The sequence below is a fragment of the Lemur catta genome, chromosome 5 (assembly GCF_020740605.2).
Source record: "Lemur catta isolate mLemCat1 chromosome 5, mLemCat1.pri, whole genome shotgun sequence".
In the NCBI taxonomy this organism is placed as follows: Eukaryota; Metazoa; Chordata; class Mammalia; order Primates; family Lemuridae; genus Lemur; species Lemur catta.
The window spans coordinates 48,043,621-48,069,448 of NC_059132.1; the positions used below are offsets into that span (position 1 = coordinate 48,043,621).

A 25,828-nucleotide genomic window follows, 5' to 3' on the forward strand; every position below is an offset into this window, starting at 1 on the left:
TCCAAGCGCTCTCTGCCCACCTTCACCGGAAAAGCAGCTACGAACCAGGCAACATGGAAACGGATAAAGGTGCTGTCCCTGCCGCGTCTCATTTAGATTAAGTTAGGGGAAAGAGGGAAGCCAGGGATTTTTTAAATCTGGTTCCAACATTCTCCACGTGGCCGCATTCTCAAATCCAGCCCAGGGCCATTGACGTGGAAGTCGCCTCCCTCGTGGACACCCACAGGGTCAAGGGTACCCGGCAGCTGCAACCCCGGGGACAGCAGAGGCTCAGAAGCCAGAAATACACGGGGCACTGGTCTGAGGATGACATTCCCTGGACCAGATTGTCGCCCGCCGCCGCCACTCCACAGCTGAAGCGCGGGCCTCGCACGGCTCCGCTCACCCCGGCAGCGCCCGCCCCGCGCCCCAGGGCGGACAGAGCATGCGCGAGACGAAACGGCGCGCAAGCCGGCTGTCGCCCCCGGCGGGCGAGGGGGCGGGACTACGCGCCTGCGCACGCGCGCAGGGACACATAGGCGGAAGTGTTGTGTGGGACCCGGAGATGCGAGCACCTTCCGGGGAAGCGGCCGCCGTGGTGAAAAGTGCAGGAGTAAGAAAGAAGGAGGAAGAGGAGGTGATGGCGACGGACCTGGGGAGGGGGAGACGCTTCGTCTGGCTGAGGCGCCATCCGGGCTGGGGTCACCCTTCCAGGTGACATATCGGCTCTGGGGTGGGCTGCACCTGGGGCCCTTCAGGTGTTGGGGACCCAGATCCCTCTCTCCCAGAAAACCTTGACGCCGCCCGTCTTCCTCATCCGGAACAAGCATTCGAGGAGCTGATGAGGTCGGGATGGAAGGAGCGGGTGACTTCCTTTTTTTAAAGAACGGAAACCTGCTGGCACGGTTTCCAGGGAGGAACATCTGCTCCTTCTCGCCTCTTTTTCGCCCTCGGGCTGGCAAGAACTCTCCCAGGCCCCGCAGCAAGTCTATGGACTTGCAGGGATGAGGTCACCTAAAGGGGCCTTTTAGGCTGTGATAGGGGCCTCTGGAGAACTGTCAGTCGCCTGGATTCTCCAAGACAGCATCTGCAGTTAAAACCCACTTCCGGGTTCTGCGTTAAATAGTAGGGACATTCCAAGATACTTTAATTTCTGTTTGACTTGCAGTGGAAAGTGATTGTTCTTTACGGGTTATTAAGTTTATGACATAAACTTAAGAAGTTCTGCAAGTGCCTCCTCCAGTCTTCGCAGCTGAATTTTCTCCCCCATCTTTTTATTTTTAAAAGGAATAGTTAAAGTAGAAGTTAGAATGATAGGATGTGCTAACAGAATGTTTAAGTGTTGGGAATATGCCTCTCTTCTACAGTAGGCTTTCGGGCGTCTAGAATTGCTTCTTAATCAAACGTTTTTCTAAGAGTTTAGAACTTCGAAGAGAGATACAGGCAGCATTTGAAAATAATTTAAATAGTTTTATTTTTACTTAATACATATATTAAATTCTAATTTTAGTTCTCTCCCTTGGGAAAAAAATGTAGCCTTCAAAAATTAACACACAGTTTCTCCAACTTTGTGTAATGAAGTATGTACAAAGAAATGAGACAATTTTTTCCCTCTGTTTTATGATTGTACCCAATTATTAATTCCAGAGTGCAGTTAATCAAGGTATGGCATGGCAAGATTCTATTATTTGTAACAGTGTGTGTGGCCAAATGTAGATGGAATTGTGTTTTTTTTTCAGGTTATTCACACCCTGATGACATATTTTTGTCATGGTCTGCCCTTTGTGGTAAGGGACTTTTGTCCTGTAGGTTGGAAAAGACTAGATTAAGAAATAAACTGAAATAATTTTGATTTCAGTAGGTCATTATAAGGCAACATTATCACCTTTTTATTTCATTTTAGCAATTATTTGTACCTTCAAGGAACTAAAGTTAAATATCTGTATTGATGTTAGAAAGAGGTCTCAGGCAGTGATTCACACCTGTGATTTTTTTTTAATATTTTAATATCTTAGTTTTTTTTAATATTTTAGTTTCAAGCATTGCTGTGAACTTCCAAAGCAAAGCAAAATAGCAATTATTTAATTTGAAAACTAATTTTAATTCCATGCTTCATTTTTACCCCCTACACACAAGGATTTTGGCCTAGTTCTTTAGATGGTAATTAATATCAGTCGTGTTTGAAATGGAAGGGATATGGCAAACATTAGGGATCAGTTACCGGGTATCAGGCCTTTGTCAGTCACACTTTCTGACCAGTGATGTTCTTGTTAACAAAACTGCATTCTAAATACAAAGCTTTATAGGGCAGTTTTTGTGAACTGAATTTATTTTCTTGTTCATCTCCAATGCTTTGTAGGAAATTTCAGTTGAGATGTCAGTATTTTGGCACACTTACAGAGAAAGGATAGTGCTGGACAGTTTAACTCTGCACTTATGGCCTGTTATCTGCAGCTGATAAGGTTGCCAAGAGATGTGTTAGAAGTGATAAAGTGTTGGAAAGGAACAAAACAATATTTATTAAACGATGTTTACTACAGTGGAATAGAGTCCTTCATTTAATATCTTAACATTTTTGTTATGTGCTAGAACATCATATGAAGATGACATCATCTCTTGCCTTACGGAATTCAAATGCTTGTAGGAGAAGCAGACATGAAAATAAAAAAGTTATTGCATTATGATTTAGGTATTTGAAAAAATATGTATAATATTGTATGATAGTCAAGGACATCAACTAGTTTTTAAGTTACAGGCCCTTAATCAAGGGTGCAGCATGATCAGAATTCATGTTAAGCTGTGTGAAAGATGGGTCACAAAGGGAAGAAAATATTATAAACAGGCTAATGTAATTAGGCAAGAGAAAACGGCTGCTTGATAGGATGGAGTTGAAACAGATTTCAGATATATTTATGGATGTAGAATTAACAGAAATCTTGGCAAAATATAGAATATGAGGAAAAGGAAAAAATCTTAAGAGAATGCCCTGGTTTTTAGTTTGTGTTTCGTACCAGACAGGTACTGTTAAGTGAGATTGGGAATATAGGAAGAAGGAGTAGTAAGATTGGGAATGTAGGAAGAAAGAGCAGATTTGTTTTGAGAGGAAAATAATGAGCTCAGCTTCGGACATTTTTAATATGAGGTGCCAGCGGAGCTTATGAGTAGAGATATCAAAGAAGCATATGGATATATTAATAGAGCTCTAGATCGCAGGAGAGAAGTCTGGGTCAGAAATCCTGGTCTGTATTTCCAACTGCACATCAAAAGGGTGAATCAGTTCAGCATACCATACTATCTAGCAATATTTATAAAAAGTTGAGTAATGATAGGAAACAGTTATGGACTGTCATATGCTAGGCACTATTACATTTATTTCATATAGTCCTAACAAAAATCCTATGATAGGCACATTTTTAATCCTCCCCTTTAAAGATAACAGAACCTTAAGCTCAGAAGATTAAATAATTTGCCAAGATTCCTCAGGTAATAACTAGCAAAGCCAGATTTTTAATGTATATCTGTCAAAATTCCAAAACATAGGGAAAACACCATGCCATACTACTTTCTTGTAATATTAGCTATAATTGTATTGAGTCATTGCAATATGCTTGGCATTTTGCTAAATTACAAACATCTCAGAAGAAGGTGACTTTTGGAAACAGTTACCTTCTGGAGAAGTTTCTTGGTACCAACAAAAGCAGAAAAGAGGTTTCCTAGAAATTTTGTTTATTCTGTGAATGTGTATGTAAATACATAATCATTATTTGTACTTTTCTACCAATCTGTTTTCTATAAGATTTTCAGTTTTGCCCATATCTTGCCAATACCACAGTCAATTTCAAAAATCATATTCAAGCAGAGGGTGAGTAATTGCAAGTTGAAGTTTGAGCACATCCAGGGGAAGGACGAGTTTATTTGGTTTGTCTGACTATTGGGTACAAAGTATACACCAGATACCAAAGATGTGGAGACAAATAAGATTTGGGTCTTGCCTTTGAAGTTCTGTCTTCTCCCAACTGGGGAAATTGGAGAGGATGTCACAGAATGCAACATTAAAGCTAAACTTCAAAACTGATCCAAAGAAGGAAAACATCAGGTTGAAAGGACATCATTAACAGAAGGCAAGGGTGTTTGAGAGTTCATGGTGTGTTTCAGTAATGAAACAGGTGATTTAGGGTTTTCTTTAAAAAATGGATGGAAAGGGAGCTTAGAAACTCACGTGGAGCACTTGAGTGGTGCTCCATGTCCATGCCTACACATATAGAAAAGAGTAAATTGTTAAGGTTTTTTTGTCGCTTCTACATTCAAGCACAGGTTTGACCAAATGTTTAGGGGAAATAAAGCATGTTTTATAAAGAAAGTCTCATCTCAAGGGTATCCTACAAGATGACCTAGAAAGTCTTCATCACAGTTGACAATGATTGAAACATAGTGTGGGGAGCAAGGTTAAAGTAAAACAAAGAAGAAAGAAGTAAAGGAAAAGAAACATAGTAAAACTTCATAAAACTACACATGTTCTGTTTAGAATATGGCAAGTACCCTATAAAACAATGTCTTGATGCCTGTGTACTGTTAGTTACAAGTTGTATTCAGAGCCTTGGGCCCTTGTTTGAGTTACTGAAGAGGGCCTGGTTAATCTCTGTAAATCAGTAAACTCTAAGTGATCATGAAGAGGTGACTCTAATTTTTGCCATTTTAAACCATTATGTAACAGTTTCCTTTTAAAAAATTTCCAAAAGAAAGCTGTCAAAATTATTCTTATCTCTGTTCAGCCGTCAGCATCAATTTTTGTTCCCACTGGAACTTTTTTTCATAGGTTTTTTTCTTTAATTGTCATAATTCATCAGTCTTTTCCTCCTCCTTTACATGGAATTCATTTTTTCAGTTTCTATAAATCCAAAGAGAAATTGATAGTCATTTATGGTGCCTTTATACTTTTTTCACAAACAAATAATGACCCATTTTCTAACATTATACCCCACAGACTTTTTAAATTAAAATGATTTTTCCCAAAGGAAGAATATGTTTTCTTTTAACCTAAAAGATGCAGTTGCTAAAGCATATTATCCTTTCTGTAGTCTCTGATAAATCTAGCTTTTTAAGTAACTTAGTTTTTTTACTTTGTGTATTTTACAATTGTCTTAGTATTTAAAGGAGCTGTGGTATTGGTAAGATACGGGCAAAACTGAAAATCTTATAGAAAACAGATTGGTAGAAAAGTACAAATAATGATTATGTATTTACATACACATACATAGAATAAATAAAATTACGAGAAAACCTCTTTTCTAGTAATTTCATAAGAAATAAAATAAGAAAACCTTATTGTTTCCTCTTCTACAAGTAAAGATTGACCTTAGTGTTGAGATTATGCATAAACTATAGTGAGCTTTAAAAATTATATATTTACCATATATTAATGAAAACATAAGGTATGCTTAGTTCTTGATGAAATAAATACTAGGTTAGCTTTTGGTTTATTGCTATGGAAATAAGTATGGTGTATATTTAATTTAGCGATGTATTGATCTTTGTCAGGTACAAATAAATTGTTAGAAGAGCAGGCACATTGTTTTTGGTTGTTTTGAAGCTGGAATATAGGAATTAATGTATTAATATCCAGAGAGAATCAGAATTATCTGATAATTTTAAAGTATGGTTTGGAATATTATTGGGAGCATAATACTTTATGATCTAAATGTTTTGCTTTAATTGTTTATTTCCTTCTCTAGGACTTCACAGAGCAAGCTAAAGAAAGATTGAACGAAAGAGAAGAAACCAACAAAGATAACTTTGGAAGCACTGAATGCAGCACAGTAACAATGGATCTCAAATTCAACAACTCCAGGAAATACATTTCTATCACTGTGCCGTCTAAAACACAAACAATGTCACCACACATCAAGTCAATTGATGACATTGTAGTACTTGGCATAAATCTCAGCAAATTTAACAAACTTACTCAATTTTTTATATGTGTTGCTGGAGTTTTTATATTTTACCTAATTTATGGATATTTACAGGTAAAAAATAGTTACTTGTTTATAATATGTTAATTATTTATAGCAATTGAGGTCAGTATGGGCACCTACTAGTAGTTTTGTTCAAGATATTTTCACTTACAGGGTACCAGCTAATTCATAAATTTGAATTTTTAAACATAGAAGTAGAAGAGAGCTTCTTAAAAGTAAGTCTACTGAAAACAGATTAAAATTTCAGAATTAAATATTTTATTAAGTGGAGAGGCATGTAGAGACTATCTTGGAAAATTAAAATTATGAAAATAATTTTAAAATATTTAACAAAATGTAGGTAATAATTGCAGCCATTTTTATGTGTTATTAAGAGAAAGAATGATTCAAGTATTGCTTGATATCTTCGAAAATAATTTTTCCAGTAAAATTGATTGATAACACAATTTCCTCTTGAGTCTTGGAGCTCAATACTAAAAGGCTGTTTTGCAAAAATATATCAGGATACTGTATGATTTTCCAAGGATATCTCTTTAATACTATAATATTTGCATCATTGTTTTTTTTTTTCAAACACCTATTATATTCTCATTCTTGTTGGTTTTCTCTTCTACTCTGACTTTGCCAGAATCTTATTTTTCTGTGATTTTGGCTGTGCAAAACATTTCTAACAGTGTAACAGTTTGTCTCATATTTGCATTTTATTTTGGTATAATTGTATATATTTGGCCAGCAGCAAATTCCTGAACTTCAAAGACATGGGCTGGATGGGTGAAAATTCAGGCTAGTGAAAACAGTATGTTTGAATGGGGACTAATTTTATTAATTGCTATTTAATTAGTGAATATTTTCAGCCATTACTAACTTTGCTTTTTTATGCAACTCCATAACATGAGAAAATCTTTGTAATCCAAGAAAAAGAACACAATATATTTTCTTAAAACACAGATAATATTTCTAATATTCTTTAGTACTAGTAAGAATGATCTTAAAAATTATTGTACTTCTCTCCATTGTCTTATAAAGATGAAATTAAAACATAAATGTAAATAAAGAAAGCAGAATTGTGACTTTACTTTTTAGTTAACTTGAAGAATGCTATGAAGAATATTAATATATTACTATAAAAACAAAAGCATGAATCAAAAATCTTAATATTTCTAATAACTGTTTCCATTAGAAGGTGATATAAAACATGAGATATCACAATGAAGAACAATGTTGAGACACACTTTTTTCTTTAGCATACCACTATTACCAAATAGTTTGGAAGCAAAGTTAGCAAAGGAAAATGAATTAGAAATTTATCCTACACATTTTATTAGATGTATTTTTTTCTATTTAATCATATATTTTATAAACTGGAATATGCAAAGTTTTTTTGCATTACATAAAGGCTTGCTAATTATGTTTATAACATTACCACTTTCACTTTGTGAAAATTAACATTGCTGCTAACTCTTGCATATAATTGTGTAGCAAAATAATTCAAAGAGAATGGTTGGAGTTTGGCAATGAAGTGTTTTATATATACACACACACATATATATACACATACATACACACACTTTATTTAATTTGATTTATTGATCAACATGATTTATTCAATTAAAATTAAGCCAGATAACATTAGAGTACTTCTTAATGACTTATTAACAATGGCTTATTAATAATTGATGTAAAGATTACTTTATAATATAACATGTTTAGGCAAATTAATCATTCCCTCTTCAAGAAGAAAGTTTATATCATCTGGGGCATAATAATTTCAAAAAATAACTATCAGCAGGAACTGGTTATGTTCCCATAGAAAAATAGGGCTGAGATGATAGACTGCTAATGAAATATGTTTCTAATATAATAAATGAGTTCTTGAATCACCTGCCTTTTTCAGTGTTTTGGGCAACTCTTTTAATTTTGGTCTTTTAGGAAAAAAAGGAAGCAGCAGCATAGGGTGGTGTTGCCTTATAATTACTGATTTTTCTGTTGCTTTTCATGCATGGGTACCTAGTGTCAGTTCTTTGGAAAGGGCTTATAACCTCTCTGTTAGAAGCCTTGTCATTTGATTTTTTTCTTTTGGTTGGGTTTAGGGCTTGTGTTTTTAAGAATTTATTATGAGGAAGTTGATCTGTCCCCTTGAACTTAACAGTATTCATGTGCCTTTTGACAGGAATTAATATTTTCAATGGAGGGTTTTAAGTCCTATGGCTGGTACCTTACTTTAATGCAGTTTGCATTTTACTCCATATTTGGCCTAATAGAACTTCAGCTTATTCAGGACAAAAGGAGAAGGTATGTGGTTTGTTTGTTTTTATTTTTTGATAATTAAGTTAATTAGTATTAGTTGAATCTTTTTATTATTTTTTTGGAATACTGAATATGCATGAAATTTATATGTCCTGTTAAAATATGTCTCATAATTATATATTTTTATAGGTATAACCAACTTGTTAATACTAAATATGAAAAAAGTGAGGCCTCTCTTTAAGTGTAATGTTACAAAATAAAAAAATATATAGCTTAGGCTCAACTTATAGTAAAGTTTATCTAAAAACGTGAAAATATTCAGATATGTGTTTTTATAAATTTCACTAAAACAGGTATTGTTACTGAAAGGTTTATAGTGCAACTAACATCGAAGTGGTGAAATGAAATATCAGTATAGATTGAGCATCCATAATCCAAAAACCCAAAATACAAAATGTTCCAAAATCTGAAACCAAATACATTAAGTATTTAACAAAAACTTTGTTTCATGCACAAGATTATTTAAAATATTGTATGGAATTACTTTTGGGTTATGTGTACGAGGTATATGTGAAACATAAATAAATTTCATGTTTAGACCTGTGTCCCATCCCCAAGATATCTCATTACATATATGCAAATATTTTAAAATCTGAACAAAGTCCGAACTTGGAAACACTTCTGGTCTCAAGCATTTTGGATAAGGGATGTTCAACCTGTATATGTTTTATAGTGGTTTTTAAAATGTAAAGTTAATGTTTTGTTCTATGGGATATATTACAACAAACATTGTCGTGTGATGTCCAGTAGCTGAGGTTGCATTCTTAAACATGAGAGAAACACATATTCATTCCTTTTCATCAAAACCAAAAGAGCTCATTTGACAATATCTTATAAATTAACAACCATCTAGATTTTAGAAATATCTTGATATATTTTAATGGTATAAAGAAACATATATAATAGTCTGAGTATAAACAGAAGGTGGTTAGGAATTTGAATATAAAGTTTTCTTAATAAACATAAGAAGTGTGGTCATTCTGTCATATCATACCCTAATATACACATATTTCATGTATCCACTGGGCAGTTTAATTGTAATAAAGACTGTAATACTGACATTGATACAAATCCTTTGGTGAAAATAAAAAGTTTTTCACAGCCTTTTTTTTAAAAAAAAAAAAACATAAAATGTGTTTGGGCCAGGCATGGTGGCTCGCGCCTGTAATCCTAGCACTCTGGGAGGCTTAGGTGGGGGAGTATCACTTGAGGCCAAGAATTCGAGACCAGCTAGAGCAAGAGTGAGACCCCATCTCTACTAAAAATAGAAAGATGAGTAGGACATCCTGGTGCATACCTGTAGTCCCAGCTACTCAGGAAGTTGAGGCACAAGGATTGCTTTGGCCCAGGAGTTGGTGGTTGCAGTGAGCTATGATGATGCCACTGCACTCCAGCCTGGGGAACAGATCAATTCTCTCTCTCGCAAGAAAAAAAAGTGTTTGAGGTTTCTGTCAAGGTACCTGTACAATTTTAAATATTTAAATCTGTAACACAAGGGGTTTTTTCATGGATCTAATTTTGCCTCCCAACCTCTCTTTATTGCCAGTAAGTTAGCAGTTATAGTAAAAATATTTGAATCTGAGAATATCATCATCTTTATTTTCATGTTCTGAAACTCCACAAAGTATAGCCATAGGTGATAGAATAGGAAGTCATTAAATATATTTGTCAAGACTAATATATAAGGAAGCTTGGTGATTCATTACTTAATGCAAACTATTGGGCCTCTGATTGCTTCTAAGCTAAAAGACACTAATGTCTTTGTTAAGTAAAAAATGATACAAAGATAATGCATGTCCTGTTGAATTTCAGAAAGAAACACCTCTCTATCAGTTACACAGATGAGTTGGGGAGGGGGCCTCAAGCCATGCTTATCCCAACTTTTAAACCTCATGACCATAACATATTTAAAAATAAAATAATTTATTTGATTTAAATGTAAGTGAAAGAATTTGGGAGAAAAATCTATAGATTTATAATAAATATAACTACAATTTGAAACCTTTTTCTTCCAAGGCATAATAAAAAAATTTTTTCAAGTCTTTAAATGTATGTTACAATGAAAATATGCCCAATTATTTATTTTTTTGCTTGTTTTTTGTTTCTTTGGTTTTTTTTATTTCAGAATACTACAGGGGTACAAATGTTTTAGTTACATGAATTACTTTTTTACAGTTTGAGTCAAAGTTATAAGTGTGTCCATCACCCAGATAGTGTGCATTGTACCTGTTAGGTGTGAATTTACCCATTCCCCTCCACCTGCTTGATTTCCATTGAATTTTACTACCATATGTACATGTGAGTGTTGTGATCATTTAGTTCCAATTTAAGAGTGAGTACATGTGGTGTTTGTTTTTCCATTCTTGTAATATTTCGCTTAGGAGGATGGTCTCCAGTTCGTCCAGGTTGTTACAAAAGGTATTAGTTCACCATTTTTTTTATGGCTGAGTAATACTTCATAGTATACATATACCACATTTTATTAATCCACTCATGTTGATGAGCACTTTGGTTGTTTCCACATCTTTGCAATTGTGAATTGTGCTGCTATAAACATTCGAGTGCAAGTGTTTTTTTTATAGAATATCTTTTTTCCCTTTGGGTAAATACCCAGTAATGGGATTGCTGGATCAAATGGTAGTTCTAGTTCTTTACAGTATCTCCTTATTACTTTCCATAGAGGTTGTACTAGTTTGCAGTCCCACTAACAGTATGTAAGTGTTCTTTTCTCTCTGCATCCATGCCAGCATCTGTTGTTTTGGGACTTTTTGATAAAAACTATTCTCACTGGAGTTAGATAATATCTCATTGTAGTTTTTTTTTGGGGGGGGGAATTTTTTTTAAATTTCAGCATATTATGGGGGTACAAAAGTTTAGGTTATGTATATTGCTCGTGCCCCCCCAGCCCCCTGAGTCAGAGCTTCAAGCATGTCCATTCCCCAGACAGTGCACATCACACTCATTATGTAGGTATACACCCATCCCCCCCCCCGCACATCTGCCCGACACCCAATTGGTGTTATTCCCAAATGTGCACTTAGGTGATGATCGGGGAAAACAACTTGTTGGTGAGTACATGTGGTGCTTATTTTTCCATTCTTGGGATACTTCACTTAGCAGAATGGGTTCCAACTCTATCCAGGAGAATATAAGAGATTCTATATCACCGTTATTTCTTATAGCTGAGTAATACTCCATGGTATACATATACCACATTTTACTAATCCACTCATGTATTGATGGGCATTTGGGTTGTTTCCACATTTCGATTTACATTTCCCTGATGATTAGAGATGTTGAGCATTTTTCATGTGGTTATTCTCCATTAGTCTATCTTCTTTTGAAAAGCTTCTGTTCATGTCTTTTGCTCACTTTTTAATGAAGTTGTTTGATGTTTTCTTGTTGATTTGCTTGAGTTCTTTGTAGATTCTGGTTATTAGCCCTTTATCAGATGTTTAGCATGCAAATATTTTCTCCCATTCTGTAGGTTGTCTCTTTGCTCCATTGATTATTTCCTTGGCTGTGCAGAAGCTTTTTAATTTCATCAGGTCTCATTTTGTTGTTGTTGCTGCTGTGATTGCCTTTGGGCTCTTCTTCATAAATTCTTTGCCTAGGCTGATATCTATAAGAGTTTCTCCAGCCTGTTCTAGAATTCTTACAGTTTCATGCCTTAGTTTTAAGTATGTTATCCATCGTGAATTAATTTTTGTGAGAGGTGAGTCGGTGAGGATCCTGTTTCAGTTTTCTATGTGTGGCTATCCAATTTTCCCAGCACCATTTATTGCATAGGAATTCTTTTCCCCAGTGTATGTTTTTGTCTGCTTTGTCAAAGATCAGATGGCAATATGAAGATGGTTTTATATCTGAGTTCTCTTTTCTGATCCATTGGTCTATGTCTCTCTTCTTGTGCCAGTACCATGCTGTTTTGGTTACTGTAACCTCGTAGAATATAGCTTGAAGTCTGGTAAAGTGACACCTCTCAATTTGTTCTTTTTGCTTAAGGTTGCAGTGGCTATTCTGGGTCTTTTCTGGTTCCATACAAAGCATAGAATTATTTTTTCTAGAGCTGCTAAAAATGGCATTGGTGTTTTAATGGGGATTGCATTAAATCTGTAAATCATTTTGGGTGGTGTAGACATTTTAATGATGTTGATTCTGCCGATGCATGAGCATGATATATTTTTCCATTTGTTTACATCCTCTGCTATTTCCTTCCTCAGTAGTTCTCCCTGTAGAGGTCTTTCCCCTCCTTGGTTAAATATATTCCTAGGTATTTTATTTTCTTTGTTGCTATTGTGAAAGGTATTGAGTCTTTGATTTGATTCTCAGCTTGACTGTTGTTGGTGTATAAGAATGCAGCTGATTAGTGTACATTGATTTTGTAATCTGAAATTTTGCTGAATGCATTTATCAATTCCAGGAGTCTGCTGGCAGAATCTTTGGGGTTTTCTAGATGTAAGATATCATCAACAAAGAGCAATAGTTTGACTTCTTCTTTCCTCATTTGGAAATTACCCCCAATTATTTATTTATTAATTTATCTCTGCATATACACCCGGTTCTGAATTATTTAAGTGGTACTACTGTTCTTTGTATCTTTAATTAGCTAAACTTTCTGCTTAGTGTTTTTTCTTTTCTCCTCCTTTTATATGAATACCAATGTACTGGAAAGAGAACAGCATTTGGAGTTAGAAAACATGGATTTGGTCTTGGCACTACCTCTTGTCACCTCTGTCAAAACCTCAAGGAAGTTTCTGAAATTCTCTTAGCTTTATTTTGAGGATCAAATATGGTAATGTGTACTAAAGCACATCATAAACTGTCATACCCTAAATATGCTACTTCTTATTTCTCACCAGAGATTATCTTGTAATTTTGTTATTAATTACTTTGAGTTTTTAGGAAAAGAGATCTGTCAAATTGGTTTTGAAGGAGTTTTTGAAGTTATTTTCCCACCATTTCTGAAGAAGCGAGCAATTGAGGTATTAAATGACATAGAAACAATGAGAATCCTGGAGGCAAGCTGAGGAAATCTACCTTCCTCATTTTACCAGTGAGAACACAAAGACTTAGAGAAGGGCTAGGATTTTTACGAGATCATATTGCACGTTGCTGTCAGAGTTGGCACTTTGAATTTGGGTCCCCTAAATTTCAGGCTGGTTTTCTTTCTACCTGTCCTATGCTGCTTTTCTAATTGTTTCTTATGATTTTTCTGACTTGAATTTGTATTTCTGGCCACTGTTTGCAGTTTATCATTGAGGAAATTTGACTGCTGTGACTTGTATCATTCCCTGGAGAGGTTTTGCTGTCCTCCTTTAACTGACACTGTCCCACTGAGGGCTGGTCAGAACCTCAGACAGCGTGGACATGTGTTGTATACACTGATGCATGTGGGCATGCCAGCTTACTTCCACATGGATTTTAAATGTTCTCTACTGTATTTGTAGTTAAGTAGAAGAGGCCTCAAAATTGAAATGTAAATGTAAATGATGCATTTTAACTGAGTTTTTCCAGTAAATTGTTTTACCTTATATATGACTGTATAAAAGATCAGGAATTTTGTTGCCTTGATTTAAACGTGAACACAAATCACAAAATAGAAATTACATCTAAGTGTGTACCACAGATTATGTGAATACTGTCTCATTGTGTTTGTCACACCAGTGTACAAGATTATTATTTTAAACCATTAAATATCTAGTCAGAGTTAACATATGCTCACAGTAATGGCTGAAAATTCCGAAGATGCCAAATTAATAATCTTTAGGAAATCCAGAGAAACCCAAATTAAAAGATTTGAAAGGCCGGGCACAGTGGCTCAAGCCTGTGATCCTAGCACTATGGGAGGCTAAGGTAGGAAGATCATTTGAGCTCAGGAATCTGAGACCTGCCTGAGCAAGAGTGAGACTATATATGTCCAAAAAATAGAAAAATTAGCTGGGCATGGTGGCACGTGCCTGTAGTCCCAGCTAATAGGGAGGCTGAGGCAAGAGGATTGCTTGAGCCCAGGAGTTGGAGGTTGCAGTGAACTATGATGACACCACTGCACTCTACTCAGGGCCACAGAGTGAGACGCAGTCTCAAAAAAGAAAAAAAAAGAAAAGAAAAGAAAATTTGAAATTATAAGGAGAGAGATACATCTTAAAGTTGATTATTGTAACAATTTATAGAATATAGAGAGATGATTGATAAGATATTGTAATGAAAATCATGTCTAGAGTTTTAAACAAGAACGTTTTCTAGAGAAATTCTGTTCACGTTATTCTAGCAGATGGATAGATGTATTAATATTTTTCCTAATGCTAGATGGAAACATTAGGAAACAGGATGATTCAGAAGTTAAAAATTAATTAAAAAGTTAAAGTGCCTTTCACCATTATAGAGGCCAACACTTTTAAAAATGAACTCTTTTTTTCTAAATTTAGTCACGTTAGTTTTTATTTATAGCTAGCACTGCTCTTAAAAAATATCTTTCATCAACGTTTATATCTTCAGTAAGAATCTAAGTAACTGTTTTAGTATACTACTTTTTCACATAGTTCAGAGTCCTTGTTTATGATTGATTAAAGGTACATTGTTATTTTTATAAACTTTTTTATACAAATAAAAAGTATTATAACTTTAAAATAGTGATTTTTTCTGATATTTCCAGAAATATTAATCAGAAATTAGAAAAGTAATTAGACATTTACACATTATCTTACAATAGTATGAATTGGGTCCCAAAATGAAGGTTTTAAAAATTGTCTTTTACAGAATACCAGGAAAAACCTACATGATAATAGCTTTTCTAACTGTGGGTACTATGGGGTTATCAAACACTTCCTTGGGCTACCTGAATTATCCTACCCAAGTCATCTTCAAGTGCTGCAAATTGATTCCTGTTATGCTAGGAGGAGTTTTTATTCAAGGTATAGTAATGATATATTTTCATACTATTTGAAACTAATAGGATATCTTACAGCCTCTAGCATTAAGGAAAAACATTAAACTTCTAATATTTTTAATGAGCATTCTAGAACTTGTAACAATTCTGGATGATGTAAACATAAGATATTATAAAAACACTGATACCTCTCTAGTATATCTTAGGATCTGAAATCAATAATCTGGACTTGGGAAAAAGAAAAAATAGGATTTTGTTTTATTATTTTATTTTTTTTTATTTTTATTTTGGAACCTACTACATTTCCAGCAATACTATATTTACATGTTGAAGGCCTAGCTCAAAAGGACCTGGAAGTTTCCTTTTTTCAGTGCTTTGATTCTTCTACTCTTCAGGGCTCCACACTCTGCCTCCACTGTGCAATGGCAATTCTCATATTGAGGTAAAGCTTAATCTGAGCAGAATTGCATTTTTAGTAACCTGCTGGCTTATTGATGTCTTAGAGCCCCAGCTCAGTTGTAAGCTATGTGGAAATACGAGTAAAAGAGGAGGCCACGATAGCAGCAAGCAGTGGAACAAGTTTCTGTTGTTCATATTAACTGTCAAGAGGAATATTCATGTTTTAATAATCCAGTATTTCCGTATTACTAAAGTTCTTATGCAACCTGATTTCATTTTATACATCTGATGCCATCCCAAAATAAGCGTTTTAAAATGAAAGTGTGTATGTCAGCTACTTCATGTGTCATTTCAGTATAACTATTCACATAGGGCAAAGTAACAGACCTCAATCTATTAAAAATCACATGTAACATCCTAAGTGACTAGGCATGTATAATATTTCCTTATAATCCTTACAAAAAGTTACATTACATTTTTAAAGTAAAAATATATTAAAGTAAGTTAATTCCCACCTGCCTAGAAGTTATCTCATTATGGTATTTGCAAACTTGAACATTCGTATAGTCCGCATCATTACTCTGGTAACTTTGTAAACTTACAAACTACAAGAAAATATGTGGCCTTTTATTATATATGAAGTGAGAGAGGCACTAATTTTCACAAAATTTTTTAAATGTTTATGGTTGCGCATTATTCTTGTTGTCAGTTTTTGCCAAAATATGTACTGTATTCTTACTATCATAACAGATAAAGTAGTATCTCATTTCTAATTTATAAGGACATGTTGGTGCCCATTGGTAATTTAATTCCGAGAAGCCCTTCTGTGACTATCTCCTGCCTTGACCTAAGTGTTCACATCTTTTTGGCATTGGATATAAAAAACAGATCCTTGCTCTACTTGGTTAAACACATAGCTCTGACACTAAGCTTGGTGGGTATTTGCATAATGAGGCGAACTTACATTTGTTTTATACAGGAAAGCGTTATAATATTGTAGATGTGTCTGCTGCAGTATGTATGAGCCTTGGCCTTATATGGTTTACCCTAGCCGACAGCACAATTGCACCAAATTTCAACCTGACAGGTAAGCAATTTATATTCTTAAATTTTATAGACATTTTAAGCATTTCTAAAATTTTATAGGTAATTTAAATGATGGTATGACATCTGTGATTCTTATATCTATTAATAGCTTTCCATATAAGTAAAAATATCACAACTTGGGAGATGAAACAATTTTTTTTAGTATTTTTACAGTTTGACATGATAGAAGGCTGTTTGCCAAGGCAAAATTTTCTATAAGCTGATTGGAAATGTACATACAAGTTCTAGAGGAATCACAGTAGAATTGTTTTTAGTCTCATTTAAAAAAATAACTTTGAAACTTAATATACTCTAACAGATCACGGTAGGGATAAGTACCCATCGATTATTCTTAATGATGAAGTGTGGTTGGGTTCTAATCCCCTTGAAAAATATGTCCATGGAACTCAAAAAGGGTTAGCACTTAAGTTACAGTGAGATGTTACAGGACTACTGGAGCCACCTCTTTCCACGTTGTCACCACTCCCACTGCCATCATGCATATGGATTTCACATCCATTTATCATCTTACTCTATCCTCCCACTATCTTTGAGTGAGGCAAGTTATTATTATCTCTGTTTTATGGATGAAACATAAAGGGTTGTGGCAATTTACACATAGTTATATTTTATATAATTAACTAAAGGAGATGAGACTATTAAAATGGTTATTTAAGGTAGACATAAGTAAAACTCTAAATATATTAAGTATGTATATCAGAATTTACTTATTCAGATAAATATCTCCTTCAAAACATTCCCCTTAGGATACAATTTAGGTATATTCATATTGCTGCCATTGTTCAGAACATTTTTGGAATATCTTTAAATAGCCTTTTAGTTGTTAGGGCATTTTTTTCAGGATCTTCAAAAACAGCATGTCTTTTTTTTTTTTTTAAGGAAAAGTTCGCTATTAAAAACAAGTAAAAGGAACATTCAGAATTAAGTTTGGTGAATAAAAATGTATGGTTAGCCAATAATACTAAAGTTACATGATAAATTGAAGACTAAGTATGAAAACTTGAATCTTCATTGACTGCAGTGCGTACACATGTGTACATATGCTTTTCTGCTACATATGATTGCTTATACATTAAAAAAAAGAAAGAAAACATTTCTATAAACCCATCAGACACATGTATGTAACTAAGACTTCTCTTTACTCCTTCCATAAAGCACAGGGACCGATGACCATGCATCCTAAACACTTTCCGTTAATAGCCTGCTACTCACATACACATGCGCACTGTGTGCTTCCCAGGAATGAGTTGTGTTGACTCCAGGATTTGTTTATGCCAGTTGTACCTCTTACTGTAATTAGGTAATAACAATATTACTCCTCAATCTGTTCAAAAATGAATATGAAAAGAGAATTGTTCCTGTGAAAACTAAGTTGATTGAAACAATTTGGTTGACAGGTCAATAAAATCACTATTGAATTAGGTATGGGTAAAGCCACTGTAAAATTGGGGAAACTCATAAATGGGTGAAATGATTCTGAACTCCAATTGTTTCAGAAGTTTCTAAGTTTTGGATGCACTTTTAAACAAAAACAATGGAAATCCTGGAGAATGTGTGTTATGAATGTGGTTTATACAAAAGAGAAAGTGTAGAATTCTGGTCAGAATCCATGCTCAAAGAAAAGACCTTGGCACATGCACATATGTTTATGTGTTTACATTAAACGTTTTGGTAAAAATAAGATTTTTTGATTTTCCTCTTCATCTCTTTTTTTGCCACCAATCCCAATAGATGTTCTAAGAGTTTCTTCTATACTTGTTTAATACAGTATTTCTTTCAAACATATACTCTAGTGTAAAAGGAGCAATTATTTGATATGCTATTGAAATACGATAATGATGACACCATTAACTCAGTTTATTGGTGGTATGTTTTTTGTTTTAGTATCTTCACCTATGTATTAAATACTTACTACACCTGGTTGCAGATAAGAATATTCAGGATTACTGAACAAATGTGCTGGAAGATCTGATTTTGTTTTTTAGCCCAATTAAATTTCTGATAAAACTTGATTACTGTTCATATGTTTAAATAAGGAGATTTTTGTTTATACCTTCTTGAAGGTGTGATGCTTATTTCCCTGGCACTATGTGCAGATGCTGTCATTGGAAATGTTCAAGAGAAAGCTATGAAACTGCATAATGCTTCTAATTCTGAAATGGTAAATACTCTAGTGCTTTTTCTTCACATCAGACAGACTGAAAAATAGTGATGTACCTAATTTTATGAAATAACTATAATATCAAAGACTTGCATTGCAGTTTTAAACTACTTTATCATTATTTTCATAAAAGTAACACATTCAAACATACTAGGAAGGTAAAAAGTAAAACCACCACTATCACTGCTAACAGCTTATTGTATCGTTGATAAATTTTTACTCATTGATTTAGAGTTTTTTACATATTAAAACAAATCCTTTGCAACGTCATTTTTCTCCTCTCTTTGTATTGGGTGTTATTTTTCATGTAGAAGTTTGTAATTTTCATATGGTCCAATTTATCGTTTCCTTCATGGTTTCTGGCTGTGTATCATGGTTGAAAAGGGCTTTCCCAACTCTGAGATTTAAAAAATTTCATCCTTGTAGCCTGCTAGTTTTATGATTTCCTTTATTATTAAATCCTTGATCCAATTTAAAGCTTTTTAAAAACTTTTTTTTCATTTGGCTATCCATTTGTCCCAACACCATTTATTGAGTAATCCACTTTTCCAGCTTATTTTAAATGCCTTTTTTTATTATATCACACTCTAACATAGGGCTCAGAATTGCATTCTTTTGAATTTATTCCTGCCCCAGTACATATAACGACAGCAGCTTTAGCATACATTTATCATCTCTTAGGACTAGCTGCCATTGTTCCTTTTCTTTTTCAGAATATTACTACCAATAGTTATTCTTGGGTGTTCATGTCCCCAAATAAACTAGAAATCCCATTGGTATTGTGATTGGTATGGCATTGAATTATAAATTAATTTAGGGAGAATGGCATCTGTACACTTGATTCTTTCAGTCCAAGAATAAGGTATGACTTTCCTTTTATTCAAATTGGTTTTTTTTTAATGTCCATTAGAGTTTAAAGTTTTCTTCATATAAATCCAGCACATTTCTTATTGAAGTTATTGTTATGTTTCTCATATTTTTGTTGTCACTGTAAATGTCTTTTCTTTCAATATGTCTTCTAACTGGTTTTTATTTTTATATAGGAAAATTCTGTGTGTGTTTACATTAATTTTATAACCAACCACCTTGCTGGACATTAGAGCATATTACATTAAGGATATATAGGACAGTTCTTTCCTAGTACTTTCTCAGCAGAGTGGGGCATAGTAACACAGTAATTTTAATCATGGTCAAGAATTTTCTTAATCATCATCACTACTCATTCTAGATAAGGTAAGGATGACCTCAGAGAATTAAGGGAGTGTAGGTAGTTAGAAAGTTAATATCATGCAGTGGTTCCAGTGGTAGGCTATGGAATAAGATAGCCTCAGTTCATATCCTGGCTTTGCTAGCTCTCATTCAGGGAAAATTACTTAATATCTCTGAGTTTTAGTTTATTCATCCAGAAATTGGATTATGATAATTAAAATAGGTTAGTCGTAGAGAGAAATAAATGGAATAATCCATGTAGAGCATTCACACAGCACCTGACATACAGCAGCTATTTAAGTTTGTTGCTGCTGCTACTGCTGCTCATTCTGTTTATGAGGAGTATAATAACCTAGGATAAAAAGGTTGTTTGGAAAATAGGGAAATTAAGCAATAGTTATGCCATATACTGCTTATTTTCATTATATTTTAATGTCTTCTACAAACTTAATGTTTGGTTTTTTTCATGGTTTATAAGTAGCTTTAAAAGCTTTTTATTTTGTTTATGTATATTGTTTAGAACTGTAAACATTAAAATCTGGTTTGAATTCAGTAATTAAGCCAGACAAGAAATGGATAATTATGTTAGCATGTATGAAAGGGTCAGAATGGCTGTGTTATTTTGTACATAAAATAATGTGTAAATTTATAAGCCACTAGACTCAAACATCTAGGAAGTTAGGCCATATTGAAATGATGTTATTTTAAAAATGTTTTGTTCTGCAAACTTAATTGAATAGATTAATTGAGCCATGTATTTAAAACCTTTAAACTTCCACCTTTGGTTTGATAGTACTTTTTTCCACTTTATTTTTATCTACTCCAGGTTTTGTACTCGTATTCAATTGGTTTTGTGTACATTTTGTTGGGATTGACATGCACTAGTGGATTAGGCCCTGCAGTAACATTTTGTTCAAAGGTAAACACTGATCACATTGTTTTAAAGTAAACATCTTCCATTAGTTTTCTCTGTGTTTCTAATTCTCCTAGTTGAAAAAGGGCTATTGTGGATATAATTTGATAACTCCTTTAATATAATATATGCAGATCAGGAATTATTTCAGAAATGAAATGATTGATATTTAAATTTATTTTATCCTTGCAGTGCCCTATAAGTTAATTTTCAAGCTGTTCATAATATAGAAGTTGGACATTTTTAATTTCATCATTATTTTTCCATTAAATCAAAACTAAATAAGAATACTGCTTGACTGCATTGTCAAAAGGCTTATTATCGCTCAAAAAGTTGAGTGAAATCTGTAGTTTTATTTCATTTATAATACCTCAGGGTTGGTTTTGCATTTTTTAACAGGTTTTTTATTTGTTGCAGAATCCAATTCGGACCTATGGTTATGCTTTCCTTTTTTCCCTCACTGGGTATTTTGGGATCTCCTTTGTTCTAGCATTGATTAAAATTTTTGGTGCACTCCTTGCTGTAACAGGTAAGAGGGGTTTACTTGCTTAGATTATGAAATAAACATTTACATTTTCTCTGATGCTCTTTTCCAAGAGATAAGGGCAACATCTTTTTGTTAAAAAGAAAATTGTACCAATTTATTCTTTGACTTATGGTGTTTCTTTAAAATTCTAAAGAATATAATATTTAATCTTAATTTCTTATTTTGAAAGTTTAACTTTAAAATCAAATATATATATACACTTATTTATTTAAAGTAACCTTTAAACACATTAAAAGGACTTGCTATAAAAGTGTGATAGGATGAAGACCTTTAAAGAAAATACTGCCTTTATATACTTTCAGCCTATAACTGAAAGTTCCTGTTTTGTTACATTAAAATATGACGGGTGAACTTTAAACAAAGCTTTCGGGGCCTTTCATTTGTGTATTTTCTAGGACGACAACCAAATGAGCTTCTCTTTTCACCAGTAATGATTATGCAGCTGCTCTGTGCAGGGACTTTTGTTGGCACTATAGAGGAATGAAAGTTGTATTGGTTCTGCTTTGGAGGAGTATGCAGCCTAGCGAGGGGAACAAATGACTCAGTGTGCTACCTGTGTCATTTGCCAAAACTGTGAGGTACAGCCCTCGTCTTGAAGCTGCAGAAAGGGTTTTTTCTCTCTCATGTAAAAGAAAGCCAGAGGTGGTAATAATAGCTAATAGGTATGTAGCCCTAGTATGTACCAGACACCATTCTGGATATTTCATATATATTAATCATTTTAATCTCACAACAATCCTATAAAGTAGGCACTATTATTGTTCCATTGTACAGATGGATAAACTGAGGCACAGGGAGGTTAAGTGACTTGTCTAATAGTCAACCAGAGTCAGCTTCCAGGCGCAGTAGTCTGGCTGCACACCTGTGCTCTTTACCACATACTGTACTGCCTCCAAGCCGGTATGGGGACTCCATGGTCATCAGAAACCCAGGCTCCTTCTATCTGCTGTGCCGTCTTCATCCTCATACTATGCAGTGGGATGATGGAGTAAGAGAAGTTGAAAGGCACACCCTTCTCTTTAGGGAAACTTCCTAAAAGTCACACTGCTAGAAACAGAACTTCTAGTCACATTTCACTGGCCACAGCATAGTCACATGACCACGCCTAGCTGTAGGAGAAGCCGGAACATATGCCCAGCTAAAACTAGGGGTCCTTTTACTGTAGAAGGAAAAACAGATGTTGGGAATCTGGCTTTGACACATGTTTCCAGAAGTTTCTTCCTTCAATATTCATTCATTCATGCATGGGATATTTAGTGCCAGGAACTGTAGCATATAGGACTAAGTAAAGCACAGTCTAGTGGAAAGACAGCAACTGACAGTGCAGTTTGGGGGACAGGGCTGTCCTGGGGACTTATGCAGAATTCCCACATCTGTCTGCAACACGGAGAAAGGTTTCAGGCCTTAGAGCAAACTTCAAGTTGTAATACTTCGAAGGACAAGGAAAGTTAATATAGGTGTGTAAAGAGGATTGTAGAAATTATCCATAGTCTTATCCAGAGATGACCACTATTAAGATATTAGTACATCCTTCAGATTAATATGTATATATATATATATTTTTTTTTTTTTTTTGAGACAGGGTCTCTTTTGCTCAGGCTAGAAAGCAATGGCATCATCATAGCTCACTGTAACCTCAAACTCCTGGGCTCAAGCGATCCTCCCACCTCAGCCTCCCAAGTAGCTGGGACTACAGGCATGTGCCACTATACCCGGCTAATTTTTAAATTTTTTTGTACAGATAGGGGTCTCGCTCTTGCTCAGGTTGGTCTTGAACTTCTGATCTCAAGCAGTCCTCCTGCCTGGGCCTCCCAAAATGCTAGGATTATAGGCGTGAGCCACCATGCCTGGCCTGGATTACTATTTTTAAAGAATAACTCCTGCCTCTGTCTACTCATATCTTCCTTAGGAAAGCCTTTCTTTTTGGTCAAACTGAGACTAAAACTCACTATGGCTCCATTGTACCATGGCTTCCATTGAATACTTAACACAGTTGTATGTTAACATTTAACTGTTTTAATTACTTAATGTCTATTTCCCTGCAAGACTATAAACTCCATAGTAACAGGAACAGTGACTTTTTGTTTGGTTGGTTGGTTGGTTTTTACTTTCCATTGTTTCCTTGGTACTTTACGTAGATTCTGGTGGGTAGTCAGCTCTGTAAATATTTGTTGAATAAATTATTTCCAAAATATTACCAGGATACGAGACACATTCTAAATCCAACTTTTTGCCCCTACAGTGACAACAGGAAGAAAAGCAATGACCATTGTTCTTTCATTTATATTCTTTGCTAAACCATTCACATTTCAGTAAGTACTTTTTAATTCAAGTTTCTCAATTTTTACATAATGTGTTTCATATTTCCTCTTAGCCTTAATTTCACCTTTTTACTATAATAAGACACTATAGTGGGTTTCTTTCCTGTTATGCTTTATAAAGAATCCCTTTCACCTTGACCTCTTATCTCTTGATGTATCTTGTACTATTTCAGAAGTGTTTATGATTTATTAATTTGAATTTATCATTTTGTATATTTAAATTTCCTAACCAGAGCCCAGTGCAAATGTGACCCTGTTTCCAATATGAATGAATGTGAGTGATGTGTACATTTTAATGTGAATGAATGATGCAAGTGATGTGTACACTGTCGAGATTAAGGGATTCCCCCTTGCCCTAGTGCGTACATACAAATTATATATTTGCAATACATCCTTTTAAAGATTATCAGTTTATTTGCTGCCTGTTTCCGCAAAGGATTTGAAGTAGAGAAGTATTCTGTAAGTTGTATCCTAAAGACTTGCTTAGTTTGTGGTTTTGTGTAAAAGTATTTACTATTATCTTTACTGTCTACTATGTGTTTGAAATTAGCATCATTTAAACTTATGTTTGTCAGTAATTGTGAAGTTTCAAACCTAAAACTTACCAATATATAAGTTTAAAGGTAATCATAATTTATTTGTTGTCTATAAATTAGTTTTTCTTTCTGCATGTGCTAGGGGTACATAGTAGTAATTATGATGATTCTCCTAATTTGTCAGGGATGTGTCCCTTTTTATTCCTTTATATTCTACTTGGGAAAACTAGTTGGACTGCTGAGTTTAATTTACAAGATGACCTTTGGTAAGATTTATGTACTTAATGCTTTAGGGATATTAAGACTTTTGGTGGGGGTTGTACTTTGAATATGCTGTTATCTCCAAAGTTCAAATGAATTACATTTTGTATAATATTTTGTATAATAACTTTTCTCTGTATATACTCAACATAAAAGACAGGGAATTCTATCTAATCTAAGAACACTATTTTTATTTTAATGCTATTATAAGCCTCTAACAACAAAATTTTATTTTATTAAAGAATTATTATGAACTGATCATCAAATTCTGTGGTTAACAATAAATTACCTTGCTAATTTCAATATTCTTTTTTCCTTATTTCTTTCTCTTAGGTATGTATGGTCTGGTTTGTTAGTTGTTCTTGGTATATTTCTCAATGTTTACAGCAAAAATATGGATAAAATAAGACTACCATCACTATATGATCTGATAAGCAAATCAGTGGAAGCAAGGAAGTCAAGGACATTGGCACAAACTGTGTAGGGAATGATTCATCCTGTGTAAAATAGAATTTTAAGGAAACAATTTTTAATTAATTAACTTTACCAAAGGATCTGGGGGCATTGCTATCCGTTTGTGGATGGATTACACATGAAGTGTTTTTGTGGTGTCAGCCTTTTCTTCAGAATACTTGACTGTTTGACTTGTGAAGCAAGCACAAGATTTTCATCTAGCACACCTTACAATAAAGTGTCAATATGAAGGACTGTAATTCCCAGCAATTTATTGAGAATTTCACTGGAAATGGACCATGTTGTAAGACTAATCAGATATCATTATGACATATCAAAGAAATTGATATGTAATAGATTGTTTTGTCTTCATTCCATTTGGGTGGTGTTATTAAAATTGATTCTCTGTTATAAGAGTAAACTGATGTAATCTGGAGTAATCTGGAATGAGTAACATTCATTATAAATAAAATTACTCTGTGATTTTTCTTTAAAGAATGTGTTAATAGAATTTTGTTATAAAAGGAAAATAGAGGTTGCAGTAAGGCTTAACATAAACTGATTGACTGATTGATTGAGATAGGGTCTCACTGTATCACCCAGGCTGGAGTGCAGTGGCATCATCATAGCTCACTGCAACCTTGAACTCCTGAGCTCAAATGATCTTCCCGTCTCCCTCTTCTGAGTAGCTGGGACTACAGGTGCATGCCACCACATCAGGCTAATTTTTAAATTTTTTTGTAGAGATGGGGTCTCACTATGTTGCCCAGGCTAATC

The 25,828-nt window shown here is 34.3% G+C and overlaps 1 protein-coding gene across 4 annotated transcripts; it reads left to right on the plus strand.

Annotated features, from left to right (window-relative positions):
* The first annotated feature begins 499 nt into the window (after positions 1–499).
* SLC35B3 (solute carrier family 35 member B3) lies at positions 500–25,546 on the plus strand. Of its 4 annotated transcripts, none has more exons than XM_045551707.1 (10): positions 500–616; positions 5,712–6,002; positions 8,122–8,243; positions 15,015–15,169; positions 16,523–16,630; positions 18,714–18,811; positions 20,847–20,939; positions 21,351–21,462; positions 23,723–23,792; positions 24,932–25,546. In XM_045551707.1, exons 1-10 carry the CDS (start codon positions 545–547, stop codon positions 25,080–25,082), a joined length of 1,272 nt encoding a protein of 423 aa, XP_045407663.1. In that variant the 5' UTR covers positions 500–544; the 3' UTR covers positions 25,083–25,546. The 4 variants fall into 4 exon arrangements, with proteins under 4 accessions (XP_045407663.1, XP_045407666.1, XP_045407665.1 ...); XM_045551710.1 differs by having other exon boundaries at positions 526–693; XM_045551709.1 differs by having other exon boundaries at positions 526–616; positions 18,747–18,811.
* The last annotated feature ends 282 nt before the right edge of the window (positions 25,547–25,828 follow it).